Source organism: Falco peregrinus, chromosome 4, assembly GCF_023634155.1.
Source record: "Falco peregrinus isolate bFalPer1 chromosome 4, bFalPer1.pri, whole genome shotgun sequence".
Lineage (NCBI taxonomy): Eukaryota > Metazoa > Chordata > Aves > Falconiformes > Falconidae > Falco > Falco peregrinus.
In genome coordinates, this window is record NC_073724.1 from 68,557,381 (window position 1) to 68,581,420 (window position 24,040).

General features: G+C 39.2%; 1 protein-coding gene across 1 annotated transcript in view; it reads right to left on the bottom strand.

Annotated features, from left to right (window-relative positions):
- GPC5 (glypican 5) overlaps nt 1-23,818 on the bottom strand; it is a 709,817-nt gene extending 685,999 nt beyond the window's left edge. Inside the window, exons 1-2 of the mRNA XM_055802351.1 lie at nt 23,588-23,818; nt 6,279-6,440 (exon numbers count right to left, since the gene is read on the bottom strand). Coding sequence (XP_055658326.1) covers nt 6,279-6,440; nt 23,588-23,756 — 331 coding nt within the window. The 5' untranslated portion in view covers nt 23,757-23,818. The remainder of the gene's footprint in view (nt 1-6,278; nt 6,441-23,587) is intronic.
- Nucleotides 23,819-24,040: the final 222 nt, after the last annotated feature.

Sequence of the window (24,040 nt, forward strand, 5' to 3'; positions counted from 1 at the left end):
TGTTCTTTCAGACGCCTACATTACACAAGCAAACAGTATCCCAAAATTTTCAGAATAAGCAGGAAGCAGGCATCCTGAAAAGTTCTCTGAAAAGGCAAACTTTCCATAGCCACTGCTCCCAAGGGAATGATGTTTTAAATTTGTACTTCAATTTTTTTCTAATGTATGAGCACTATCTAAAGTATAAAATTTCAAAATTAGCATGTCTACATCAATCACTGTTACACAGATGTAAACCAAAATATTTTTTATCTGGGTACTAACAAAAATATGATTATGAAAAAATCTTAAGTCTTCACTGAGTATGTGAATCTGAACAGTGTACCTACGTCAGCCTAATTGTAACTCAGGTATTGTTGCAACTAGGAGAAATAATTAAGTGATTATTTAGATAGTTAAGTAAATAAGCATAGGCTGAGACAAGAACCCATGAGCACAAGTACATGCTGAAAATGTACAATTTAAGAAAAGACTGGTTTGGTGGAAACTACAGAAGCCCATTAAATGCCTCTGCATATGTACCCCAGGAATGCCTGTAGCACAGCATACATGCATGTAAATAAGTATCTAAAAGACAAGAGATACAATGGAAGTAAATCCCTCCAGAATGATAAAAGACTTTATCAATATAATAATACAGAAATAAAACTCAGGATTAATATTGGAATTTGAGGTATTAATCTGAATCTCCAGATTTCTGCACTTACAACAGCCCCTTAATGCTGTTTTATGTATATACAGACATACTGGCTCCAATTCTAATTTATACTAGCATATTATTTATCCTGCTTGTGTATTATAAAGGAATCAAAATACCATCTGAATAGATGGTTTCTGAACTTAAGGTTTGTGTAACAGTTTTGTCCTTACAGCAACCACTGGGTATAATCATTTTCCTGCATTATTAAAATTCCATACTTTCTCAGTCCCATAGGGAAACACGACTGTAGCTGTGGGGAAGGTCTGCAGAGCAACTGAGAACAAGGCGCATAACTCTGGTGAACCAGAGGCATTTTTGAGATCCTCACCTCTCGATATAACAACAGAGTGACAATCAGGTCTCTTAGCATGTCCATTTTTATTTTTTTTTTACTTTTAATAGAACCATTCATTTAATTAATAAAGTTGGGATTCACAGGTATTTGGATTTCAGCGTATTTATATCACACTTGAAATATAAAGGATTATGGAGGCGAGAAAGAAGAAAATGTTAGAACTTCAAAGTAGTTCTTTGCTTTGCAAATGATCTAGAGGGCAATGTATCACTTCAAACAATGAGATACAGCAGCTCTTGCTGAAAGTTTTCTGATCTTCAAATCATCCTTCAGAAAACTTCATAAATGGAAAACAACTGAATTAGTGCCAGGGTAGATGTAGTTTTACAAGGATGAACAAATATTTCATTATTTATTATGGCTTACTATGCTACCTGAGAAAGCAGCTCAGAATATTCCAACACATTTTCTAGTTCACACAATTTATTTTAGCTACTGACTACAACTTTATCATATTTAAATGTAGTAATTGTACTGTGACCTCAAACAATATAACAGTTTGACTTCACTTAATTCTGCTCTAGGATAAAGTGGATATTGATCTATTGTGTAATAATAAGTTCACAGAAAAACATGAAACTACATCAGGAAAACCTGATTCAATATACTCCATCACAAAGTCATTAGAATTTTCCTACACAGTATGAAAAGTGTCAGAAAACGCCGCACTCAAGAATGCAGTTTATTACCCGTTTCTTAAACAGGAACACTTGCCAAGTCCACTGTTCTGGTGACAGGTTGCCACATTAATAAATGATTCACAGTTCAATATTTTTAAATCAATTGTACAGTACTAGAGTTGCCAAATACAGTAGCATAAAGAAAAGTCCATTTTCTTTCAGACTCTACAGCCCAATTACTACCTCTAAATTTCCCATTGTTCTGGTTTCAGCTGGGAAGGAATTAATTATCTTCTTGGGAGCTAGTACGGTGCTGAGTTTTGGCTTTGATGTGAGAACAATGTTGATAGCACACTGATGGTTTTAGTTGCTGCTGAGTATTGACTTTATACTAAGTCAAGGACTTTTCAGTTCCTCAGGCCCTGCCAGCGAGAGGGCTGGAGGGGCACAAGGAATTGGGAGGGGACACAGCCAGGACAGCTGACCCAAACTAGCCAAAGGGATATTCCATACCATGAGACATCATGCTTGGTATATATACCTGCCAGGTTGGCCAGGGCAGGCAGGTCGTTGCTCAGGGACCAGCTGAGCATTGGTTGGCAGGTGGTGAGCAGCTGCATTGTGCATTACGTGCTCTTTCTTCCTGATTTTGCTCTTACCCACCCACCCACCCTCTTCATTGTAATTGTTGTTGTCATCATTGCTGTTACTGTTCTTTCATTTTTATTCTATTCCAATTATTACATTGCTCTTATCTCAACCCTTCAGTTTACACTCCTTTTCAACTCTCCTCCCCATCCCTCTGGGTGAGGGGGAGTGAGTGAGTGGCTGCGTGGTGCTTGGTTGCCAGCCAGGGTTAAACCACTGCACCAATTCAACCAGACAACATACTACTTTGTTTTATGTCATATCCTGACACTTCTTAAAGTGTTATGAGCTCTCTGTGTGGAAAAACAGTGAAATGACACAAGATCTGCTATTCTGTTGCATGGAGCTTCATCCCATTCCAAATCACCAGATTCTTAGGTGACTGTTCAATTCCTCTCCAATTTGTTACAAACCATAGGGATTTTTTTTCCTACACAAAAACTGGCACTGCATTGTGACTACACAAGAGCTGAGTCTGGTGGTGCTTGTTCCTCTTTTGTTTGGAAGTATAGATAAGGTTAAGTGTGAACTTTGAGTAACATCTAAGAAACTGTGCAAAAATGGGGGGTGGGGGGTGGGGGGGGTGGGGCAGGGCTAGGTCTAAAGGTTAAAAAAGCATTTGTTTTTATGGTTACCGCTAGAATGGAGATGTTACAGCAATCCCTGTACAGCATTCACAATCTTTTCCTCAGCTATCATTAAGATAATAAATATTAAAATGCAGTGACATGTATGAATGTTATCCTACCAAAAGAACTGTCTTGAAACATGATTATCATACACCTTAAGTTCTCTAGTCACATTTCCCAAGGGAAAAATTATTTCTTGCTCTCTATAATATATCTCCCACTTACCAGATTAATACCTTATTTAACTTCACTCTCACCTATTCTTCTGTTCCCTTACCACTCCTCAAAGGTATTAAAAAGAAGTAAGATTCACAGTGAAAAAGACAACAGGATTTTAACAAACATTAGAAGGTGACAAAAGTATGTCAATATCTATATTTGCTCTTATATAAAGATACATGCACAAACATACTGTTAACAGACAGATCAGACAGGCAGACAGATGCCTCATTTAATGAACACAGCCATCCTAAAGTACTGGGTCATCTGAAGTACTCAGGATTTCTAGACTGTATCTAATACAGATAGAAAATACACCTCTGAATATCTCCAGAGGCATATACAGATTACTTATTTTAACTGTCTGCCTCTCCCTACTGAATATGTAAGAAACTGAGAGAAAACATAAGTTATTTTTTCAGTTTGGATCCAGTCCACCTCCTTTAGGCCAAGATACTCAACTCCAGAAGGCTTCAAAAAGAGGCAGGTGAGAACAGCAGCAAAGACCACACCACCTGCTCCCCTCCCCTCTGTACACACCCCAACAATCCCCTTCACACTTTCTGCGTAATTGCTGAGATGTCTGCCCAGATGCCAAAGTAGTAAGAGAGGTAATCACAGTCCTAGCTGCACATCCCAGCCTCTGCTAAACATGGGGGATGTATAAAGACTTGGTGGTGAAGGCCAGTAGACACCCTGTCATACCATAATTCACATTGAAAAGGACCTTCAGGAGGCCTCCAGACCAAACTCCTGCATAAAGCAGGGTCAAAACTGGATTCAGACTGGGTGTAATGTCTTATTATGTCCCTAGATTTCAAACCCCAAATTACATCAGCAGCATCTTATTACAGTTTCTGAATCTGAAATCATTTAGCTTGAATTTTAATTAGCAATGGCAGCTATTCTTTAAAAATGAGTGGTATGATCGACAGCATGTTTTTCCACAAATAACTACTTAAAGGTTAAAAAAGGTTTAAAATCTAAATAATACCATAATCCATGGAACATTCTCTCTGAATTATACTTCTTTACATAAAAGGAAATTAAAGACAAAAGTACTAAAGCACATACTTCAAAAATATATGAAATATGTAAGATACGGAAAATAGAAATATTTTAAAGTATATGCTTTGAAAAATATTTGTTTAAAAGCAAATCATGAAACAGAGTCAGTGGAAGAAGTAATTATTGTTAGGCTACATATTTGGGAAAGATGGCTTGTGTTCCTGCAACAAGAACTGCTCACATGTTTCACAAAAAAAGATGAAAAGCTGTAATTCTCAACCAGTCCTGAAACCATCTCTCTATAGGAAGGACGTATCATGACTAGGCTACAGAGGCAGGCTCCTTTCTTTGGGTCACTGCTTCTTGAATTCCTTTCTGCACTGTAAAATAGCATTACTGGGAGAGTGAAAAGTGCCGATGTCCCACATTAGCCTCCAAACTGGTGTTTAGGGCATCCTCCTGGACTGGCAGGCAATACAACTTCAATCTTTACAAGCTGAGAATGGCCTAGAACCCACACCCTGAATATAACTGCTCAGATTGTACCTGAGGAAAGCACAACCATTGATCCTCAAAGCCATGCGTGTGTCCCTGTCTTCCAGGGAAGACTCACCTACGGGGGAGATGTACACTGCACGCACTCTGAAAATACCCCACTGACTGAGCCCTTCAGGACTTAAAAGCAACAGAAATGTAGTTTCTGGGTCCTGATTTCACTTACCTTCACTTAAATGTCACTTAAATCCCATGCTTGTGAAGACTGAGAAATCCTGGGATTGCACAAGTATGTTATCTAGATACCTAAGGAGATTTCTGTGTGTTTTGTTTTTTTTCTAGGGGTGGGGAAAAGAGTGCAGCCCTCACTTAAGGGAAGTACAGTTGGTTACTGAGCTCTACAGGGTCTACAGCTGTAGGTCAGCAAAGCAATACAACATACTGTACTACTGTGGTGCAAAAAACAGAGTTAATATACAGAAGTTGGCAGAAAGAACAGATAGAAGACGGGGAGGGAGAGATTTCTTTGTACATTTTACCAGTGATCTCCCGATCATGACACCCACTGACAGCTGTTAGGCAAGCTAAATGGCAATACTCCCAGAAGGTAGAACACAACATTAGACAGCCTAAATTTCAAAAAGGGAAGGCTTTAGAGCCCCAGAGCCAACTTTGTTACCCATTTTACCAACCTAAGCAGTTGTTTTCATTCTCCTAGTCATTTTAGCTTCACAGGTTAAAAACAAGTCACCAGAAGCACAACTTCCTAAGCCTGTACGAAATTACCATCTTATCCTGCCCAATCAAGTGGCCATTAAGGCCATAACTACACATTAACAGACAAATGACAAGACTGCAGGGCTTTGTCATCAGCACATGTGAAGTCTATAACCCTTTCTATCAGATACAACCTCATATTGCCACTATTTCTCACATCTTCTCAGCTCCTAACCAAATTCTGCATTAATTTACCCCTTATTATTTCAAAGAAAACTGAATGCTATGATGGTTAATTGCTAAAAGGCAATCCCACCAACAACCCAAACTATTAGTTTATCAGGTCACTTCCTATTGTGCATTGGAACAACTGTTACTCAACCTCCAATGTTTTTTTTTCTTATTCTTAGAAACTCAGAAAAAAATTTTTATGAACTAAAAAGCTTATAAAACTAGATCCAAAAAATTAATGTCAGAAACAAACTACCCAAGTATTTCTATTAGAACAAGACAAAGAATACAGCAGGCAGAAATACTAGAATAACGAAATTTCTCCTTTGTAACACTCCAGGCAATAATTTGGCATTTTAGTGTTGTCCAAGTTAAAGAAGTTCAAGAGGAATACCAAGTTACTGGTTTACAATCAGATCAAAAAATCTTACTAAAACTGTTTATTACTTTTTCTCAAATATAATTTTTTAGAAGTCACAAATTCTAAGAGCAATGCCATTTCTAATCATCTCCATGATTTAATATCCTTCTTTGAAAGCATAAAAGCATAGAAACTAAAAATTAACAGATAAATTTTATTACATGTATCAACTAATCAAAGATGAAAAACAAGAAAAGTATGAACAAGTTTCGAAATAAGAAGCAGAAGGCCGTACCTTGAAAAGCAGCTGCATTACGAGATATTAAAAATTTTAACGGAGCACTTGATGTTTGAAGCACTTGCTGAATATCTTGCCTTGCTGCAGTCTGATACCTTTCTTCCATCTTTTTGGTACAGCATGTTGCATTTTTAGAAGTACAAACCTGGAGATCAGCTCCTACAGAAAGAGATAATTACATTGATTATTACAAAACACAAGTAGACAATACACAAATACATTAAAAAGTTACTTTTTTTTTTTTTTTACATAGGTATAGACACAAAAAAGAAATACCCAAAGCTTTAAAGGCATCTGTCTGGTTACACAAAAAAACAGAAGGGGTTACTAACTAAAATTTTATGGGAAGAGTACACTTCTTACAGTTAATATTCTTCCCTGACACTGTAATCTTATCCAGCTGTGAATATTATTAACTGATGTTGGTAAAATACATTGAATATGCATTGTACATCATTGTACAAGCTGTAGATGCCCCATCCTGTAAACATTCAAGGTTAGGTTGGATGGGGCTCTGACAATCTGATCTAGTGGAAGATGTCCCTGCTCATTGCAGGGGGAGTTGGAACATGACCTTTAAAGGTCCCTTCCAACCCAAACTACTCTATGATTCTGTGATCATCTAGTATACTGAACTGCTGAGCCAGCTCATGCCTGACACTCTTGTTCATCTTAATTCTTGGTCTTTAAAAAGCTAACGACTGCTAAGTATTACAAACACACCAGTGCAAAGCCCACTCCTGACAGGCTTATAATTAATATTCTCATATTAACTTTTATATGGAGCAGTCCTAAGTTCCAGTCTAATCTCTCTTACTGTGCCTTTCTCTAATGTCTAACATTCCCATGTATCTGTCATGCCAATTTACTACTGCACTAACAGGTCAGGAAACATTCCTAGAAAGGAACACCTTTTCAAATTTTGGAGATGCTGGAACTCAAAACAGGCAATTCACTACTGTTATAAAAGCTATCTTTTTTCATAACTATATATATAGTTACATAATGTTATATAATAGCTATATTACTGCTATTTTATATATTATTAATATTACATATACTATTACATATAATATCTGTATTTATAGCTTTATATATATATATATATATAACTGGAGCATAATCAAGGGTGAAAATACCTTATTCAGCTTCCTTGTTATGATGTGGTATTACACTGTATCTAAACAATGCTTTCTAAAATGCGAAAACAAACTTTTCATGAAAGAAGGAAGATGTGATAATTTAAATTATATTAATACAAAATTTTGTGGTCCAATCCAAATTCTGTTCTCAGATATCCTGTTTCACTGCAAATGTCACAAGATTTCTAGCAAACATTGTGAGAAACTTTTTTTTATCTGCTCTGTGGACTAAATTCTAATTATGTGGTTGTGTGTACATGCATTACTCTTTCTTCATAATAGGTAAAAATAGAAGATCATGACTGGCAGAAAAAAAGTAAGAAATCAAGAAGTCAAAACCTAAATCCACGTTGCCCTTGTCTCTAAACTTGCTTTCAGCTCTTACAGCACCTCTTTGTACTTTACTTTTTATTGCCCTATCATCAAACCTACAAGATTTAACATTCCTTTTAGATCTTTTTTCCCCCTTTTTTTCTCTGATCAATCATTCTAAGATAGTACGAATATAGTTATGGGGAAAGGGAGCCCAGAGACATTTTGAACACTAAATATTCCATTAGTTATCTTCTGTGAATTAGGCATTTTAAATAATATATTCCAGAAAGCTAAGAAAGAAAAGTTAAGCTACTGAGGGCTGGATCAGAGCATTCTGGAAGAACAGCAAAATTTCAAAAAATTCCTTGCATCAAACTCATATCCCTTTATCCATGTGTTGGTTGAAGCACTCTTAATGAAAGTATTCCTGGCCCTGGAACTTCATTTCAGAGTAGGAAAAAATTTTACTATTTCCATACAGCAATCCCAGCCCTGAAGCAGGAATCCACTGTGTAATATTTAGACAGGTAGAATATATCCATATGATTCCTCAGGAATCACATTTAGAAAAACATGAAACTAAAACGATACAGGTAAATTATATGGCACATAAAAAAAAAGGGGGAGGGGGGAGTTATCAGAGTCCTTGATGAACACGTGTTGCTACAACACTACACAGAAGTAATCTGACTCCCATAACAAATTAAAATAATATGGTCTCAGATTTGCCTAACATTTCCTTCTGGTATCAGTGGTTTCCATCTTCATAATTCCTGGTCCCTCCATCCAAAAGCAGGTGTGGAAGGAGGATAACTTTGAACCCTCAGTATTAAAATACCAGAGAATTTCTCTTAATTTTTAAAGGATCTTTGCTGCTTCATGCTTTCAGTCATAAATGTAAGTTTTCAGGCAAAACTAATTAATTTTAGTGAGGAGTGCTGCTCAGGAATTCATATAATTCCATAATCATGAAGACAAAAGTCTGACTCCATATATACAAGAACTATTTACTGCCTGTGTTAAAAATTGGTGCCTTGAAATAACTATATTTCACAGACATAAGAAGCAGTAAATATTATCATATAAAAGGAAAAGCAGTAGATACTTTTAAGAAATCCTGCTACCACACAGAATTCACAAATCTAAGATTGCATTCATGGTAGCATGAAAAAGTAAGAACATAAGCTCTGGGTGTGAAAATGAACTAAGGCAAATGATATCCCTGTATATCTCTTTGAAGTGGTTTCCAGTAGTAGTTCATAACACACAGTGGTAAGTACACCTACAAGCCATAGCCCAGGAAGCTGAACACCTTCACAGTCACAAGAGAAAGTTAAAACACTATTCTAATGCAGGTACAAATCTCTGAACTTCTGAGACTATTAAGAAATTTTATTTAAGTGTTTCAGTATTGCTACAAGATACCTTTTTCTTCATAGAGCTTGATGGTTTTGAACATTATTTATCTTCATCATTTATTTAAAAATACAATTTCCATGTTCTTCAGTATGTACATTTTTACAATTTACAAATGAATTAATTTATCCTGGCCAGCTGCCTTTACAAATCTCTTGCCATGTGAAAACTTTAATATTCCACCCTGACATTCCAAAAGAATGAAAACAAAGCTGCAAAATTAAAGTGGTCTATTAAATTACCGATTTATTAGCTACTACTATGCATGCCAAAGAAAGTGCTTAGCATCAGAGTCATCCTTTAACAAAGGTGCCTACCTCCACGCAACATTAATGAGCATCTTAAAATTACTTTTGAGTATTAAAAATACAGTTCACCAGTGCCCTACAACCTCAGAGTCCTTGTAATTACCTATACACAGCCTCCCTTTCCTCAATCTCCATTGCATGCCCCACACTTCCCCAAGCCAGACTTCAAGCCTTTGACCCCAATGACTCCAACCTCCCAGTCCATACCAGCTCTCCAAACTCAGGCCCCTGCACTGCTTGACCATCCCTACCTTCCTACAGCATTCTCACATTCCCATTCTCAGACACCATGACACTACCTCTAAAATACTGCTGACTCCCCTCCTCTCATCCCACTTTTCCAGATTAACTGCATTACAGGCTCTTCTGCAGAGGGCAATTGCTGCAGTGCAGCTAAAACGCATTAAAAAGTGGGGAAGGACCAGCAGCAGGAATGGACCAAGTCATGGGAACACAAGAAACCACTTCAGACGCTTGTGTTTAAGACTGGCCATATCTACAATTTAAAACAGGCAAAGCTGGGACTTGAACTACGTGAAAGTTTGTTTTTCTGCAACCTATAGCTGTAGCTCTTACAACACTTGTTTAGAAGTTAAATCTTTTTATCAGGGCAGTGGCGATGGCTTCAGCAAACTGGTTCTAGAAAGACAAAGCAGGTTACTCAAGAGAATGTATGGGTTAAGAGAACAAATCAGTGGTGCATGACTCAAGAAACTTAAGGATTAAAGCTATATTAATACTACCTGTTCCTGAGATGAGTTATGCTGAAAGTAGATAAAACACATATAACTTCAGGTGCAATAACTCTTAATGCAAAACATGTCTAAATTAACATTGTTTAAGGAAATACAACACTGCAAGTTTCCATTAATCCTTTTAAAACCTCTTCCTTGTGATTAGGTCCATATGCTGATGCACTGTACTAATTAATTTAAATATTAGCTACAGTAAATGAGAATTTTTAAATAACATACTGTTAAAACAGCAAGCAGCAAACTGAACTAATATACCACCCACCTACAAATAAATAAAGGAATGATAAATCAGCCTGCAGCAATATTTACTCATCATACCAGAAAAGTCTATCCACAGGTATGACAGGCAGTTCTCTCTCTCCATTTTTTTTTTTATTCTCAAAGAGTTTATCACACAAAAAATACCACAGTACAAGACAAGCCAAGGTAGTCTGTACTATGCCAGTAGCAATACACCCAACAAACATCAAGAGGAAAAGTATTCATACCCATAGCAGTATCACAGTATTGCATTAAAACGGCTCTTTCCTACTTGGTTACTGAATGCTATCTTCTGCTTGTAACAAAACCCGACTCACTACTGTTGTGAAAAGGCATGTTTGTCATGTAACAGACGGTTTAAAAGAGAGGAACTATGTTATTAAGTTGTTTAGACACATTTTGATGCCATACCAATTTCAGACTTATTGTATACTTTATTCCCCTATATAGGTTCTTTAGGTTCTTTTCTGAAAAGGAAAGGTTTTATTTATGTTTGCTTATTTAAAAAGAGATTCTCTATTTCTTTTTTTTATTATTTGTGCATGAGTTCTCTTTACTAACCTTCAAACAAATCAGCAGAGAGCTCAGAAAGAAAGAACTAGTCATATAACCTGATCCATTAGTGTTTGTCTCAAAGTGACAAACCAAGCAGTTTTACAATTATTTGCAGTACCTGTATTTTCTTAAAACTCCAATTCTGCTGTTTCAGGAAAGTCTTTTATCTTCATAAAGAAGGTTCTAGCCAGCACGACTTATGAGGAAAGAGTGCAAGGGGGACAGAGGTCACTTGTGATACTACAGATCTAAGACAGAAAGAGGTTTTAACCAACATGCATGAATTTTGAAGTGTCTGGTACATCATTATTAATACTGCTGCTCAAACTTACATTTAGTAACCAATATATCCATTAAGTATAGCTGAATTAGGAATCTACAATGGAAATATCCTATTAAAATTGAGAATATCTTTGTCCTATAAGATAGCCTCAAGAAATAGAAGCTGAACATTTAGGCACAAATTAATCATTTAGTCAATTCATCTAACCAGAGTAACATCTGGATTAAATTATGAACTACTATGTTGCTGAAGCCTCTAGAGCTATTAGCAATTTTACTGTATGATAAATTCATGTCTGACCTTGCCCAAAGCCCATCTTTGTCAATAAACATGCTCAGCACCTACTTAAGAGACTGACACAGAAGCTAACTCAGAACAACCCTGAGCTTGGCTTTCCCTCAAAGCTACATCAGTTTTATGGCAACAAAGCCACTAAACAAATTATTTCATTTCTAGATATCCAGAAGATAACCCACTGCTCCTACATTATTCAAAAAAAAGATCTCTCCGCTCTTCCTGCAATGTGCTCCTTCAATTTACCATTAGTGCTGAGAGATTCCTCATGATAGCTTTGGCTTCCAAACCCGTTTTATTCTACCAGATGCTGGCAGTGATCCTTCTCAACATGCTCCTGTCAATTCCAATTCCACAAAGCAGCCTGAGAACCCCAATCCACTCATCTCATGTACCTCTTATTTTCATAACAATTTAATATAATTATATATTTATAAAAAAAACCCAAATATTTTTCTTCTAGCACAATTCTCAGTAATTTTTGTATTTCTTGATTTCACTTTTTAAGTTTAATATGCAAAGCTATCCTTAATTTCTTCCTAACCTCAGAAAATTTTAAGCACAATTTTGAAAGCCTAACAAATCTGTTAGAGTAAGAAACACAGTAGTCTGAACCAGAATTAAACAACAAAGAGAAGGATAAATTAATCTAATTTTACTAAGCATTGTCTAAATTAGGATTTTCTTGTGTTCTTCACAAGCTGAAAACTTGATTACAAAGAAAGCAGAACTATGCAGGGTCACACTGAAGGCTCACGCTACACTTTTCGCAACTTGCTTCTCTGCAGTGATGCAATGTCCAATATACATACTTTTCAGAGATTAACTTAGACAGAAAAAGCTAGCATATCAGTATGGAATACATTTTCAAGGCCACAAAGAGAATTCACGAATTAATAAAGCACACGAGATCTTAAAAGTGAAAAACTGTGAAGGCAGGACTGTTAATTTGCAGGTGGAACATAAAGAATACACTCAAGTCTGTTTTTCAGGGCTAGGTGAGCTACTTTAGTATAGGACCAGGTAAAGTGAAAAGCAGTAAGAACCAGAAGAATAATAAAAAAATTAAAATTGGACATTTTTGTATTAACATCATCAAAAATTTTCTAGCTGTTCTCTAGGGACACATACAAAGAGACTGATTAGTGACTAGTTTTGAACTAGGTCTATGATCTTAAATACTACTATGAAATATCAAGTATATGTGTTCTAAAGCATCAGGCAAGTGTTTCCATGGTATTCAAAGTACTACAAACAACTATTCTGACTACAACAAGCCATTGGTTTGTTAAATGAAGAAGTGAGGTTTGTAGGTGGCTGGAGTAAGTCTGGAGGAAATGGAACATGGACAATGCCTTTTCTTCTCTCTTTTTTTTTTTTAATGACATCTGTAACCATTCTCTTTTTTTTTTTTTTTTCCTCTGTGGGTTTTCTCTGTGTGTGTGTCTATATGGGTGCTGGGGTAATCAGCTATATAAAATCAGCAGTCAGCTAAATTGCTTCTACTATTACTGAAGAACCAGAGTAAAACTTCTGGCTTGCTGCCCCTTAGGAAAAAGGATGGCAGCAGCCACAAGGCAAGAAAGACAACACAACAAAAACCCAGCTAATGTAGCAACCCTTCAAAGTATGCAAAGCACTCATTTGAAGCTGATAATTCAAAACCTGTGATGTTCCTGCTCCTGTTTTTTCTGCTTTGAGATGTGTGCAGAAGGGCAATGCATAGTAATCGGAGCACATCAGTAGAAAAAAGGGGTTCCTGAATTTTAACCTTGCGAGCACCGCAGCAGTGGGATCTCAGGATAATTTCATTCACGATTTCTTCGGCAAGCACAAATTCTCTTAGGTAATTATTGGTCTCGGCTCTGTCTGGACCTGGGCACATCTCAGCTGTGGGATCCAACAGCACTTGCAGATACGGAGTCCTCACATGCATGCTGGCGATACTTCAGCTCCATGCTGAGCTCCAGGTGCTTAACATCCCCCTCCAGCACAGGGGCAGGAAGATTTGTCACGCACACAGGCTGTGACAGAGCTGGGGCAGACATCAGCCAGCAGATGAACAGAACTGCCATGATATCTGCACACAGCCTCTCTACTTCCCTTCTCTCCTTGTGTAATTTCAGGACTATTATATATAGTTGTTACTGTAGTGAAGATTAATTCACTGATGTTAAAAAGGGGAAAATGCTATAGTAGTTTAGCTTCTAGCATTGATTAAAGTCAGTGACATTAAATATACACAGAGATACTGTGCTTTTGCCCCAAACCTCTCCCCTGAAAATGTACAATGTTAAACCATATACCCTCCTGAGCGGCTTTAGGCTCTAGATTTCCTGATCAAAACTAATTTTTCTTCTTTTTGACTTTCATTTGAGAATACATTTATCACAGTAAGGTCATTACATTTAACTCAATTCTATTCATAGGCAGAATAAAAAGATGAAAAAAGAACGCCATGTTTTCCTGATGCTACCCGCAGTTGTAACACACACCGTTTTGTTTTACTAACAACATAAAAGCATTCACGTTTTACAGGGCTGAATCAGATTAGTTAATAAATTTTTAGGGTTTTTTTCTTTTAATTAAAAGGTACAGATTTCTTGAAACTACAATCTGTTTCAAATTTTACCTAAAAGAGAACAAGCAAAGCACAATTTAGGCAATATGTGATGTGTTGTAATTTAAGTTAATGCAGCTTACGATTATTGAAAACTAATTTAATGTATTGCTTTTCCTGTAACCTATTTATTAATTTAAATATGCAATACATGTTTTATCACCCTTGGCAAAGCAGCCACTCCAGAAAAAAACATCAGCATGAGGATGGTCCGACACTGTAACAGGTTGCCCTGAAAGGTCACGGAGTCTCCATCCTCAGAGGTGCTCAAAACCTGACTGGCCATGGTCTTGAGCAACCTGCTGGAAATGACCATGCTTTGAGCAGGAGACTCTCCTAGATGATCTCCCGAGGTGCCATCCCACCTCAGCCGTTCTGTGATCTGTGACAACAGCAGCTGCTAATACCAGGAAGGTGCACCAAAACCACAGAACCATTTGCCCAAAACTCATGATGCTGAACAAAAAAATTTGCTGTACCAAACATGAACTGGGGAATTACAAGGTTTTTGAAACCAAGGAGTGACCTTGGCAAGAAGCACAAACATTTGGAGAGGAAGCAGCAGACATCACAGGGAGTCTGTCCCTGCCAGCAGTGTCTGTGGAGCACCCCAACCCCTGCCCAGTCTGGGCAGCACAGCCTCCCCATGGGGCACCAGGACCAGCCTGCACCCAGCAGTGGGCTGCTGGAGCACACAGAGACCCCACCTCGGGGTGCTGGGGGGTGCGTCAGTGGGGTGCTGGGAGCAGCAGGGGTGCAAAAAAATCTGGGGCAGCCATGTCTCCCCGAGAAGGGGTGCACACCCAGGGGAGCCTGCACAGCCAGTGTGGGGGTTGCAGGTAACCATGGTGGGGAGAGGAGGTTAGAAAGTTTTGGAATTAAAAAAAAGTGCTTAGAAATTTACAGGTGTCTATTAACATTTTGTGCCTAGTACTGTGTTTATCTCTTGTATTACTGACACTGATCCTGAACATTAACTGATTGCCAGGTGTCTTTTTATAAAACAGCAAACCACTCTCATCCTGATTTGTCATAGGCTACTTGTACTGAGCAGTTTTTTCCCTAGAAGTATCACACACAGCACTTTGGCTTTTATGAACCTGGGTGCCTCTTTAAGGAAGGAACGTCAAGTTAGTGAAAGATGGGATCTGTTTAACAAAGCAGAGTAGGCACACCTTCGCCAAGAGGCTGGCCTACTTGGCAAGGAGGGCTCTGATACAGGCACGTCAGGGGGATGTTGATAAGAGTTTGCAAACAACCATGGGAAGGGAGGTCAGCAATGCTAAGTACATGTAGCCCAAAGACGGGTGCAAGAGCACCCTCAGGAAGGCTAAAGCAGGTTGAAAGGGGACCCACTTCCAGTGCAGGTACACAAATGCACACAGCCCACATGTAATGGTATCTGAATGTAATGGTATATGGCCTGTTAAGTTGCCTGGTTATGGACTATTCAGTATAAAAGAAATGGCAAGCAACAAGTAAAATGACAAATTCAAGAAACACAGACACACAAACACTAAAATGCAGGTGGTAACAGGGATGGTAACAAAGACCAGAACTTGTCAGCCACTGACTGATGGGCTATAAAGGAACTCAGAGCCTTTAAGAGAGGATCAGTCTGAACATCGTAACTCATGAGGAAGCTGAAACAAGACTAATAAGCATTGTTGGATACTTGGGACTCAGGGAAACTTATATGTATAGCACAAGGGGCTTGTGGGACTGTACAAAACTTCTTACTGTTCTCTGACATCAGCATAGTCTTACTGTTTTCTGGTAAGTGACTTACTAGAAAGACAAAATGTTGTGCATTACGGAAGCTTCCCCAGTACAACTGCTCAAGCTCCAAACTTCAACACAGCTTGTATATGGGCCCAAATACCAGCAGGAGACTTACAGCTATTCCCAATAAAGAATATAGCTGTGGTGGGTTTGGGGAGGGGTTTTTTGTTTTGTTTTGCCAAGTATTTAAAAAAAGTAAAAAAACACATCACTGCCATCTATGTTAAGATGATCTACTTTACCCTCCAAATCTTTGCAGACAGTAACAACATATTAATGTCCTCCCTCTGCTTGAAACTGAAAACGTAACAGAGAAGAAGTGGCGAAGTATTATTATCAAGTTGCCTGAAACACAAATAAGAGTGTTGCACATAGCATGATTTTAGTCAATGTCATTGTTTTATAATAAACCATAATTTCATGATCAGAAGTGTGTAGGTGAGCTGTCAAACCAAGCAAAAAATAGAACATGCACTATTCCTCATTCTCCTACTGACTTGACATGTGTGTCTTTCGCAAGTAAACAGTAGCTTCATTTCCTAGAAGCAATGATACCCTTCCTCCTATGAGGTTCATAAAAGCTGATCTTGCACAAAACCTTTGTGTCATTTTTCCAGTATGTACAGCCTTTCAACTACTACATTTTAGTTATTAACAAATAATATACAGAGCATCTGCCTATGTGGAGTTCCATGTGTATATAGGCACAGACATGCATAATACTTGTTTAGTATTAAAATTAAATAACCTAAAGATTAGCTCTAGTACCACAGTGTTTAATGTTTTAAAAAAATGTTAGGCACTACTCAGCTTTCAAACTTTTGTTACTTTGCCTTTTGTAAAGCAGCAGCTAATATGAAATTTTAACTAGGCTTACTATGGGCTTTAGTATAGCTTCAAGATGTTTAGACTTTTAGCAAAACTCTAAAATAATAATGAATTTTTATTCATGGTTTCAGATGACTCTTCAATATCCTTTTATTCCCTTGATTTTATGGTAAATATGTCTTTTTTTAAGCAGCATCTTTTTAACATGGATGTAATTCCCAACCCTAAGGGAACTTTTAAGAATGCTAATCATTTACATATAAACTACGTTTTATTGACCTACTTCTACTCCAGCTCATTAAACACAGCTGCTTTCAATGGCCAGGAAAAAGTAACCAAATACAACATTCAAAAGAACCCAAGTGACTAAAAATGGAGTAGCTACTCAACATCCAGAGTGGCTTTGTAGTTGTTTCTTTACAGAGCTACAGGACAGCCTACAGCTTACAGATAATGTTTCAGAAGAGGGTATTTAAACCAGCAAGTGAAACAGGTCGTTCCATTTCAATACAACCAATGTTAAAAACCCACACATATTTTCTGTGCTTTCATATCTAAAAATCTTCCGTTGATAACCAAGTATTTTGAAATACAGTGAAAAAACATCTTCTGCTCCAGTAAGGAATATTGGCTCTTTTCAGTACCAAATTCTGGAGGCCCTACACTGCAATCTATTTTTAGACAAGATCACAAGACAGCAAGAAGTGAAATAACTTAGCCTGTAATAGATTAAAATAAAAATGAACATAAACAGTTCTAGTATAGGAAAGGGATTACTACTGAAAACAATCTAGATGGGTGCAGAAAAGACAGTTCAGCAAGAATAAAATGTGATTATTCTAAGGCATAGGTTTAATTATTTCCAGATGATCTGGAACTGATTTCAAAATTTCATTCATGGTCTCAGCCATACAAATCCGTGTTTTCAGTACCTTGAGATAAACAAGTGCTGACGGGATGAGGATGTTAATTTCCAGGAAGCAAAAATACCAGATGTGTGGTAAATTTCTGCCTATCTGCTTAGACAAATACTTCCAAGAGATCAAATCCAGAGTCTGAAAAAAACCGAAACAGGCCTAGGGTTGTCAGGATAAACGGTCTTTTAAAAGTCAAGCAGCCATAGGGTCTGGAATCAGTTGTTTGTAGCAGCAGTTTATTGTAAAATGGATTTGCAACCTGTATCAGACATGAGACTTTCCCATGCTCACCCTTTAGTATCTGTTAATTCGCCTTTAATATCCGTTAATTCCCTTTTGTTACAAAGGACACTCCAGACTTGGCACTGATCACCATCATTGCGACTACCCGACTACCCGTAAAGTACTTCAGCATTGCTGCCTAAAAGAGGCAGGGATGAGTCTCGAGCACCTGGCCCTGACTGTCCACAGTGCTGAACTACCACCTCACCTCTTTCTGTGGCGCTGTTCAGAAGGCACCAGTATTTCTCTCAGCTGCACTTCTAGAGATGGTGCTTTCTGTATACTGCTTTCAGAGGACACTGTAAGCAACACTGTAGTACAGGTTTGGCTCCTTCCTAACATCCTCCAAGACCAGAAGTATATGTTCATGCAGACAAAAAATTATGTTGTAGGCAACAGTCCTTTATAAAAACAGACATGATATAATGAACATCAATAACTGATACAACAGAGCAACTCACTTTTTGCCTCTGCTTAAATTCTTTTCCAAGGACCTTAATGTCAGTTTGTTACCAAAAATCCTAGCCAGGGAAACTCCACAGCAAAGGACAGTTCAGAAACCCAACACTAGTTTATTGCAGCTGGGTGCATATGGGATCTTTCTTCCTAATGGGCACACCGCGTTACTCGAGGGTGCACATTACATACAGTGGAGTACTTGCATGTTGATAGCAGGTGTATTTTCATTCACGCACAGGATTGGCTACAAGTTTCTCCCTTCTAGTGCAATCAACGATTACAACTCCTTACCAGCTTGTCTCCTCTTGCAGCCAGAACTTTTTCACCTGGAGACTTCTTCCTGCATGATTTATATACTGGTGCTCTTACCCTCATCTGTTCTTTGTTTCCCAAGGCTGTGGGTACTTGAGCATTAACGACCTGAGAGGGTGGGTCATCGACCGAAACTTTGTGAGCATTCTTGTTTAACTGCTTCAGAGTTTGGTAAGAGGGGAGTTTAGGCAACAAGTTAGACAAATAGAGTAATTAGAAGTGTCCCTGCCTACACACACCAAAAAGAAATTTATTTGATTTCAGATAGAACCAAAATCCCACTTACCTGAAAGAAAATCATACTAGAAACACAAATTAAAATTCAAAGTTATCTTGGATTTGCATCAAAGTAATCTGGTCTGGATTTTAAACTGATTTCTATTGTTACTTTTAGCTGAATTAGCAAGAATATTTTAAGTTGAATTAAAGTTAAGGGTGAACTGAAGAGTACTACACGCCAGCTTTTTCTGAGATTACCTCATCCTTCAAGCAGTTTGTCTCATTTATTCAATTTCACATATATCACATGTGTCCTGGTTTTGGCTGGGATAGAGTTAATTTTCTTCCTAGTAGCTGGTGCAGTGCTGTTCTGGACCTATGAGAACAATGTTGATAACACACTGATTATTTTAGGCCCACAGTGGAAGGGGAAATGAGCAAGGGGGTGGTACTTGATTGGTAGCTGGGATTAAACCACGACAATATGCATAATTGTTCTCTATCAAGAAGCCTTTGCAATAAAATTTATACCAATCACAGTCTTCACTCTTTTTTGTGCATCTTGTTCTCACAACCACATACGTGACCTCCCAAACATTGCTGAAAAGAAGCCTAGATCTATTCCTGGGGAAAAAAAAAAAAAAAGGAGCAAAAAAACCTGCTGAGAACCTGGAAAAATATCTCCATCACTTTTTTCCACTTTGTTGGGAACTGGTTTATTCTACAGTTCCAGCAAATGTAACGTTTTTCAAGAAGCCATGGAATTCAGCTTTTTGGTGCCAACAGAAGCCTGACAGTTTTTTCACTGATGTACCTACTGGAAGCCCTTTGTCGAGAGGGCAAGGGTGATTGGTTTACTGCCCATCCTATTCTGCTCTTCTACATATTCCAAGAGAAGGAAACCAGAGAAGAAATCTTATTTGCAACCAAGAGAACAAGGAGAGTTGAGAGGTCCCATGTAATCTGTCTGAAAAATGAGCTGCTGAAACCAGTTAAAAACTCTAGCTTTACTAACACATATGGGGTAAAAGAGTGGAATTCTTCACGAAAATTGTTTAGGTTACAACACTAGTAATCGAGGACAGGAAATAAAAATATGCAAAAAAAGTATTTTGCAGACACTGATTTTTTTTTAATAATCCAACTCATACAGATCCACAAAAACAAAATAAAAAACCCAAACCAAACTTTCGAGGCCTTTTTATATTTGATTCATGCATTGCCTATTGTTTGATTCTCCATACAATGAAAAGGGTCTTCTATGATTTTTAATTCTTGAGGATTTTCTTCACAGACACAACACTGCACTTGTAGCACAGAACCCAACAGGAAAAAACAAAGTAGTTATGCAACTAACATTTAAAATTGGTATGAAGGTGGTAAATGTTTCAATATAGCATGTGATGGGACTGAGCGTAACTCTGTATGATAGTTCACAAATCACTGCTACAAAAGATTGAGCACAGTTAGTCAAATCTTCATTGCTGGGGAGTAAAAATAAAAATCTTGGTTGTGTTAGGGATATTCATTTACCTTGATTATTAGTTGCCAATTTCAACACTGTGACATCCTGTTTTATATGAATGATTACACAAACTCAAATTTGTGGTTCCCATATCCCTCAAGATCACCTTTGCACATGTATCTGGCATTGTTGCACATGATGATAAAGATATTTTTGCTCATTTAAAGACATGAACTACATATAATAGCTGCAAACCTAATTATATAAAATAATGCGTAATTTTTTGAGCTAATGTATGTTCAAAATACGGACATGTAGCAGTCCCCAAATGAAAAATAATTCCAATTTGCATGATTTACTGATATAAGGCTGCTCAGTTTTTATTACCACTATGAAGAGGAAAAAATACAATTGTGAATGCTATAGTTTTTGTTTTAATATACACAATATAAACAAGGCCAATAAGCCAACTTCTTCCCTTTATTGACTGTAGGGGTAGCTTCCCACTGTATATAAGCCACCACCAGCTAACATTCCCACCCTTTTTCAGTTAGTGATCCTTCTCCACATAAAAGGTGTGGTTCAGCTTAAGACATTTAAATGAAGATGTCCTTATACAAACTATGTACCACTAAAAGAAATATAAGCAAATACCATAGAGGCAAAGGACCTACGCAGCTCACTCTGAAGCTGACATGAAACATTTCATAGCTGAGTAGTTCCTAGATGCCGCTGGCTGTGCTGACCATGCGGTGCAGTTGCTCACAGGGAACATCTGAGATGCTAAAGGTATCCCACCCACTGCCACTCCAGAAAGATGCAAGTCTCCCAGAGGTATCACATCTGCCAGCCCCATAGGAATATTCCAGAGACTCCAGGGAAACTCAGATGATGCCAGATGCTTACATTTAAGCAACCAAATTAAACTTTATAAAGGCAGCTCTGACACCTATTTTCACAAGCAGACACCTACAGAAAGCGTGAGAGTGTATATTACGCACAAACACATTGCTAAGTGCCATCAGAAAAGGTTTTAAAATACTTTTCACTTCTTGCCTCAAAAGAAGGCTTAATATAGAAGATCAGTAGTAACAGTGACATTTCTTTCCTCTTCACATTGTTTCCAGACTACAAATACCTTTAATCACACCTAAACCTTCTAAAATACTCATTTAATCCTCATTTTCTTGTCATCTCCAATTCTGGATAGATTTTACTGTTCACAATTTTTTGTTTCGTGTACCTCTGAGATTAAAGCTACTGAAAGCAAGAACTGTGATGCTTGTACTCGGCTCCTTGAGGGCTGGCGTTTTCCGGGCTGCCCACAGCAATACCATTCCTCCAGAGAGTGAAAGGCTGCTGCTGACCACGCAGCTGTACCGCACCTCCTGGTGACCACTGCTTGCAGGGGCAGCAGCAGAGAGAGGAATTCTTTTATTACTCTTACAATTCAAAACTGGCTTTTGTTTCAGGAACAGGAAATACAGAAAAGTCAAAAGAAAAAAAAATGAGAGTGGTGCTGTAAGAGATATAGGGGAAGGGAGAAAATCAGAGAGCAGGGCAGAAGAAATACGCATAACATACCATAGTTCTTCCCCATTGAGGCAACATGTTTTCTCCTTATCCCCAGTATACAAGTGAATGTATGGTATCAAATGTCATTTGCAGAGAAAGTATAATAGTTACACTAGACTACAGAATGAGAAGAACACAGACAAACTGATACCATATAATTCCTGCTGATGTTATTCGCCCAAATCATCAGCACAAAAACCTACATCACTATTACATCACTAACTGGGCTTTGACTCAGATTGCACTTCCCAGACATCTTCATTTGCACAGTACCTACCCAATCAGACTTTCCAGTTAAAGTGTTTATTTTCTCTTTAGTGAAGACAATAATAAAAATCTTTAGCTCAGGACAATGTTAGAAGACAACGTATGTTGTCAAATGTACTGGCAACTTTAATATAGTACTTTTTGTAAACTGCACACTGCAATATTAAGTGTGTTAAGATTAGGATTATCTATTATATTTAAAACTAGTCATTAAAAAGGTATTTTGAATTGATTCCTTTAGGAATAAACATAGCATGCCTTATCTCAACTTGCAGAGTTAATAAAAACTGCACAGATTATCTTAAAAACAGGAAGAGGCTATTGATATTTAAAGTGAGGGGGAGTGTTAATTCAGCTTTAGTTGCCTTGAGGTGTCGTTTTCAATGTCAGGAAAGCACTGACATTTACTAGTTAACTTACCATCTAAACGCGAACACACTTTACGCATACGTGTGTAAAAAAAAAAAAAAAGTCTTTTCCAACCCTATACAGAATCACAGAATCATTTAGGTTGGAAAAGCTCTTTGAGATCATCAAGTCCAACCCAGGACTGCCATACTGCTGACCATAAAAATCGATTAATTTTAGTGTTGTGATTAGCACCACGGAAATAACGAGGTTCTCACAAGGCTGGAACGAAACCCCAACTCTAAGAAGGTACATCTTACTACATACATGGCTTTGCAATACGTTTTTGTATCTGCTTAGAAGTTTCATTGTTGACAGAGATTGCCGTTATAGCAATATTCTTCCCCGAGAATTTTATTCAGTTAGGGGGACGTTCAGATCCGTTAGAGAAAACGTGCCGATCCACCACTTGCAGCGGTGTAAACCATCCGCATCTCGCACAAGAGTAACTCCAGAAGCCCAAGCCGCAGCTGGGCGGCTCGCCCCTTCCCCCAGCGCCCGCAGCGGCACCGCGGTAACTGCGCCCGCCCACGGACGGACGGCGGGCAGAACGGTGCCCCCGGCTGAAGCTCACCCCCTCCACGCCGCACGGCAGGGAGCGGGCACAAGGGAACTGTAGGCAGGTGTTGGGGTGCTCCAGCTTTTGCAGCTCCCGCACCCCAAGAAGAGTGTCTTCTCTTTGGAGTAAGGCGCCGGGCATCCCCCGCCGCCACGAGAACGACCCCGTCAACCCCCGCAGCAGCGACGGCGCTGCCCGGCCCGGGCGGGGTGACAGGCGGGGCAGCCCCGGGCGAGCGCGGCAGCCGCCGGCCGCAGCCCCCAACCCCGCCAGCCTTCCCTTACCTGCCCGCGGGGACTCCGGGATGCCTCTGAGGGGGCCGAGCTGCCGCAGCTGGAAAACTTTCCGGACGCCCTCGCAGCTGGGCGGCGGCTCCGCACCCCCGGCCGCGGCGGCCAGGAGCAGGAGGCCGAGGACGCCGAGGACGCCGAGGCTGAGGCGCTTCCCCTCCATGGCCCGCCGGTCGCCGGCAGCTGCCGCAGGGAGCGCGGCCCAGGCGCCCCCGAGCCCGCCGCCCCCCGCCGGGACCCTCCCCCGGCCCGGCCCCCGCCCGCCGCCCCCCCTCGCACGAGGAGGGGGCCCGCGACGCCGGGGCGACAGGGGGAGGGCGCTGCCACCGCCGGTGTGCCGGTGCCTCCACGCCGCCCCCTCGGGGCGTGGGGGTGGGCACGGCCCGTTTGGGGAGGGGAGGGGAGGGGACCCCACGTACACCCGGGGCGGGGGGGAAAGCTGCAGGG